This window comes from Suncus etruscus, chromosome 17, assembly GCF_024139225.1.
Source record: "Suncus etruscus isolate mSunEtr1 chromosome 17, mSunEtr1.pri.cur, whole genome shotgun sequence".
Classification (NCBI taxonomy): Eukaryota; Metazoa; Chordata; class Mammalia; order Eulipotyphla; family Soricidae; genus Suncus; species Suncus etruscus.
Window position 1 is genome coordinate 22,947,707 of NC_064864.1, and position 6,268 is coordinate 22,953,974.

The 6,268-nt window shown below is 51.5% G+C and overlaps 1 protein-coding gene across 1 annotated transcript; it reads left to right on the forward strand.

Annotated features, from left to right (window-relative positions):
- The first annotated feature begins 501 nt into the window (after positions 1-501).
- On the forward strand, positions 502-1,388 carry MIF (macrophage migration inhibitory factor). Its single transcript, XM_049790759.1, has 3 exons — positions 502-705; positions 916-1,088; positions 1,186-1,388. Exons 1-3 carry the CDS (start codon positions 598-600, stop codon positions 1,250-1,252), a joined length of 348 nt encoding a protein of 115 aa, XP_049646716.1. The 5' UTR covers positions 502-597; the 3' UTR covers positions 1,253-1,388.
- Positions 1,389-6,268: the final 4,880 nt, after the last annotated feature.

The window sequence follows — 6,268 nt, forward strand, 5'->3', positions numbered from 1 at the left end:
TGGGGGGGGGGGGGCAGACCATAGTTTAAAAAACCAAACTAAATAGTAGTAGTAGTAGTAGTAGTAGTTGTAGTAGTGTGAAGACCCTCCAGACTGAGAGACTTGAGTAGAGAGAGACCTGTCCTTCGTGGGGCGTAGTTTGAGGACCCCCCCCCCCCCACTTTCCCTGCTCTAGGGCAAAGGCAGCTCTTGGGAGGCGAATTGCCCTAGAACCGCAAAGCCAACCCGAGAGACCACAACTGACAGCTCGGGCCACAGGCGCAGGCAAGCAGGTGTGTCTATCGAGCCGCACAAGCATGCGCGCTAGGCCCCGGCCGGTGACGTCACCCGCGGGGCGAGGGCGGGACCGCGACCGCCAAGTGAGGGGCGGGGCTTCGAGGAGCATGCGCAGTAGGCCCCCTAGTGAGCGGGGCTTCGCGGCCGGGAGGCTGTCTCGGGGCGGGGCCTCGGGTTAGGGGGCGGGGCTTCAGTCACATGACTCAGGCCCGGAGGCGCGGTCGGGTCGCAGTCACGTGACCCAGATTTCCGGGCTCGCTCGCTCGCTCGCTCGGCTTCCCGGGTTGCATCCATCCAGGTCGTCGCTGCTCCACCGCCATCATGCCCATGTTCATCGTGAACACCAACGTGGCCCGCGCCTCGGTACCCGACGGGCTTCTCTCCGAGCTCACGCAGCAGCTGGCGCAGGCCACCGGCAAGCCGGCCCAGGTTTGCTCCAATTGTGGGGCAGGGCAGGGGCGAGGGGGGGACGGCAAGTGGGCCCGGGCTGGCTGTCTGGAGGGAAGGAGGGAGGACCAGGAGCCGGGCGGGCAGGGCCACCCCGGAGCCTGCTGGAGTGGAGCCTGGCGGGGTCCACCGCGGCCGTAAGCCCATGCCCATGCCCAGCCAACCCCCTCTCCTTCCTCCCCCTCCACGCAGTACATCGCCGTGCACGTGCTGCCAGACCAGCTCATGGCCTTCGGCGGCTCCAGCGAGCCCTGCGCGCTCTGCAGCCTGCACAGCATCGGCAAGATCGGGGGCCCACAGAACCGCACCTACAGTAAGCTACTATGCAACCTCCTGAGCGAGCGCCTCCGCATCAGCCCCGACAGGTACGGTACACAGGCCGAGTCCCTCTGCCAGTCCTCGGCCTAGCACCCTGGCTGGGCCTGACTCTCCCCTCCTCCTCCTTCCCTTCCCTCTCTGCAGGATCTACATCAACTACTACGACATGAACGCGGCCAACGTGGGCTGGAACGGCTCCACCTTCGCCTGAGAACCCTGCTGCGACCCTTCTCCTCCCTGCCTGCCTGCCCTAGGCAGGCCCCACCACCCGCAGTCTTGTGCCAACTCCCCTCCCGACCACCCCACCAACACCCTCCAGACGGGAGAAATAAAACGGTTTGGACTCTGCCACTCACTGCCTGGGTCTTTCTTAGTTGCAAAAGAGCAGGTGCTAGTTCGGGGCAGTGGGGTGGGAGAAGTGGGGGACTGAGGCCAGGAAGAGTAGCCCCAGAAATCTCAGTTGGGTTTGTGTTAGGTACGCAGATAGGAACCCAGCTTTGGCTGTCTTCCTGCCCCGGGCCCCAAACCCAATAATAACTAAATTGGAATCGACCTCCCAGACAGGACGGACTATTTCAATTCATCTCCATCTGCATTCCCTTAGAAAACAATAGCCTAATATTTGGGGGACCCTCTTGTACTATGACAGGAGCTCTAGGAACCCATAAGATGCCAGACCTCCTGCACAACAGTGAAGGTATTGGCCAGGAGCACAAGGCCAAGGTCAGGAACCATATGAAAGGGGTCTTCTGGTGGAGGGTCCAGCTATGGGGTGGTAATTGGGCAATGAACTGCCCTGCCTGAAAGTGCTGCTTGCCCAGGACAAGTATGTGAGAGCCAGGAATGCCCACAGAGGCTCCTCGCAGGCCCAAGCCACTGGCACTGCAGATTCACGTGTCTGGGGCTAAGTGCCAGTTATTGCTGAATGAAGAATGAAACCTTTACTAGCTTATTCATCGGCGTTGGCCACGGAAACTCCATTCCTAGGAATTTGGAAAAGATGGGGCTCCTGAGGGTTATGAGCCTTTTGAAATCTCTTCAACATCTAGGTAGGAATTAGAATTCTAGATGGAAGGTTGTTTTTCAGATTACACGTGATTGCAGGGATTTTTGCTTTGGGCAGCCGGGGGCACTCTGGGCAGTGCCTTTGGACTCTCCTCTTAAGAGTCTGGACCAAGATGTGAGAGGATGAACCTAGCCCAAAGTTGCACTTTCGTCATTTGCAGGGAAAGTTTATAGTCCCTGTGAATACCCTACAGGTTGAGGCTAAAAGGTTGGGGGCCCTGCCCAGGCTTGAAGCAAAGGAGAGTCCTCCTCTGATTAAGGTTGATGAGACAAAGGCAGTGAGAGGGTGGTGACCCAGCTCAAGCTACAACTAGCTGCACCTTCCTGCATAGTCCCTGTTACTACCTAGTAGCTGAGGCTGGAAGGTTGGCTGCCCTGCCCAGGCTGAAAGCAGAGGAGAGTTATACTCAATCATGGCAGTTTCAGAACAATCCAGGCCTCAGGACTGCTGAGCTAGGCTCTTGGCACTTGTCCCTGCCTGTAGCCAGCCACACCTATCCCTCACAGTAGGTGCCATAGAGGGCAACCCATTCCTTGTCATCCACATGCTCAAGAGCTCTGTTTTTCTGTGCATATTTTGGGGATACTTTGCCTCTCAGTCCCAGGGCAGCTCACTGCATTTGACACCCACCCCTACCTCTGGAGAACACTGTCCCCCCCCTCCCCCCATGGGATGCAACGGACTCCAGCTGGCAGCCTCACAGCTGGCCTTGTGGGTGCTGTTCCCTTTCCATGGGGCATCAGTTCTCTGCCCCTGAGCCCCATGTCTGATATTACTGGTGTTTAGACTGTAATAACTTGTTTAATGATCATACTATTACTAGCTTGTAAATTACCTCTAATTTACAATGCAGGAAAATAAAAAGATAATTGACTTCATAAAGAACATTATTCTTTCAGTCCCTCTTGAGCCCACACCACTGGTTAAGGAAACCAAGGCAAAGATAATAAGATAATAATAGGTCTTACAGGACCTATTCCCAGAACAAAGGTATTTAATCCTGCATCAGTAAAAACACCAGAAAAAGGGAGAGGAGGAATGTTTTCAGTAGAGACCAAGACTCAATCCATGAACAAAACAAGGCCAGACACATAATTAACATAGTTGATAGTAGGAAAAAAGACCCACATTTTCCAGACCTGAGAAAATCTATAGTACCACAGCAGATAAGCCAATGAGTGTCAGAATTAGAAAACACAACTCCATTAAGATCAACACTAGAGATCTTCAGAGATGACTCAGAGAACTGCCCACATATAAAAACTAAGTGGCTTCAAATGAGCCAATACCCCAGACTGCACTGAGTACTTATCAGGCTGGAGCACGAATGCATTTTGGACCCCCTGTACTATCATGGCCAAAGTATGCCTGAGCCCATCTCAATACCTCCAATGGTGAATGTGGTTAAGTGATGATGAGGCGAAAGCTAAATTGTCCAACCTGGGAAAATCAGGCAGGAGGCTGTCTGCAGTCAAAATCACCCTTAATATGTTATTAGGAGAGGGAGAATATGAAAAATCCAAAAAAACTGGGTACCATGCCCAACGCAATCTTGAGTTATATATTAGGGATATAGCCCTATGTGTGTGGGAAAAAATAGATGCGGATTCCCAATGAAAGGGTAGTTTTACCCTTACAATGTAGATCAGGGGACAGACATGCCCGAAGTATCAGCATCAGCCTCTGTAGGCAGATGGAGGAGCAGGAAGAAAAGGCGACTCCAAGGCCGAAGGCAGCGGATCCGAGGGAGGAGGCAGAGGAGGAGTCCAGGCAGGTGGATCCAAGGGAGGAGGCAGACGCGCCGCCAACTGCCTCAGCAGCGCTGGCCGCGATGGTGACAGCAGCAGCCTGGACCATGGCGAGGGCTTCAAAGGCGTCAGCCTCAGTGTCTGTGACTGCGGGGGCTGCTGGACATTTGGAAAGCACACTGCCTACGGCTGCGGAGGCAGCATCAGACCTAGCGTCCAGTCTGGAAGCAGCATTGGACGCTGTGTCCGAACTTTATGGAGATGCGGCCAGACGCACGCAGCAGCATTGGCTGCGGCTGCCAAAGTAGCGGAGGACATGGCCACGGCTTATGAGAGCTCTGCCCCGGTCCGCACCCCACCCGCCTGAAAAATCAGAGAAGGAATCCACCGATGCCCCAGTTTCCTCCCAAACCCGAAAGGGAGAGAAGCACAAGATTAGAAAAATTTAAATGATTAATTATTAAATCATTAAATTTATTAAATAAAATTTATAAAATAAAAACATATAGATCAGAAGGGCTAATGTAGATCATAAGAGCTGCCAGGACTTAGGCCTTCTTAAACTGTAAAACCCCTTTCGAAAGAAAATGGTATTGGATATGTCTTCCAGCTCTCAGTGTAACAGAACCATTTGCCCAGTTTATTGGCAAGCTGACTTAGGTGGTACAGAGGCAAGTTAAGGGAAAAGAGGTCCAGCATCATTTGATAAAGCAATTTGCGTTTTTAAACGTGAATGAAGATTCAAACTATAGTAAGACCAATAAGGGAGAGAGAAGACAATGGGATTCCTCAAGGTGTCCATTTCCCATCAAACATGAGTAAATGCCCTTGAGTCTTATTCGTCCAAAAACTAGGAGACTATGTTGCTAACAACATTTAGAGCCCCCTCCTCCAACTGTGCATTCTCAAGGCCATCACCTGGATCTTGACCTAAGTTAAATATGGTAGAGGCAGTCATTGGGCAAGTGCCGATCTGCTTATGTAAGCTGAGGACAACTCCAGATCTCTCAAATCTGAGGTAGATACTGTGGGAAATTTGGTTACTATAGGTCACTATAGAAAATTTGTTCACTATAGGAAGGAATGCAGGGTCCTCCTTACTCCCACCCTCTGGAGATCGCCACCCCAGACCACGCCCATGATGCAATAGAGGGAATCATTGGGCTAGAGATTGTCTTACTAATGGTTCAGCAATTGCCAGGAAACTGGGCAGTGGGCCTATTCAGACCCCACAAAATCTGGGGCAACAAGTCATACAGACCTAAGCTCATTACAGTCCGCCACTGCTGGTGCTGCCCTAGACATACCTTGCCGAATTACATATCCCTGACCCCAGCGCAATGACCATACATGAGACCACTTCTGCCCCATGTTCGACAATACCTAGGCCCCTCTACTGCCCAGGCCTGTGACTGAGCTTCTCTTCCCATGTCCCCATGGTAGGCACAGCCCCTAACTAGTGGGAAGTGACATATCTTTAGGTGGTGGCCCCAGGGTCATCTTGGGGGTTCTTTTTGGAGACTAGCAGTGGAGACTCCTCAACCCTTCAATGAGGGAGTATCTTTATTGTAGTGGTCACACTGTCCCCAAGTCCACTGCCTGCTGTGCTCCTGCTTCAAGAGTGCTTTTCCCATCTGTGAACTGAAGGGATTCGACAGATTCCTTTCTACGTAGCTTCCTCTTAAAGCCTATCTCTGCTTCAGGTGCATGGCTAATGTATAATGTAGATCATAAGGGAGACCACAGAGCTGAGAGGACTTAGGTCTTTTTAAACTGTAAAACCTCTTTCGAAAGAAAATGGTATTGGATGTGTCTTCCAGGTCCACTGCACACAGCAGCAAGGTGCAAGAGGCCTGTTGAGGGAGGACCCAGAGTGGGGTGCAGCTGAAATGTCACTGTGGACCCTGGCACATCATTTCTCAGGGGTTGGAGTTCACAGGACAACCAATTCCAGGTGGCTTTAGAACCACCTTTTTAAAATCCTTTAAGTAAAAATTTAAATAAAGGGTGCCCATCCCACTAATGTACAATTTCTGGGGAGAGGCCTGCGGATCTCCCAAGTTTTGGAGCTTCCAATTGGAGCTGGGATGTTTTCTTGACATTCTCAGCTGAGCAAGGGAAACCCAGTAAAAGAAAATTTGCAAAAGTTGGGTGCAGAGAAATAATATTGGAGAGATTTGGGGCAGTCTGGTTCCTGAAGTACCCTGTGACCTTTGCCCTACATCCCTGAGATGACAGATCAGAGGGAGCAGAGCTGCTTGAAGAAACCAGACCCAAGAGAGCAAGAGATAGTCTATGAACTTTTTTATTTTCTTGCATTTCTTACACAAAGCTCTGAGTAACACTGAATTCAAGGATGTATTTTATGTCCACTAAAAGGATTGCTTGTATTGTTTTATTTCACGTCAATGAC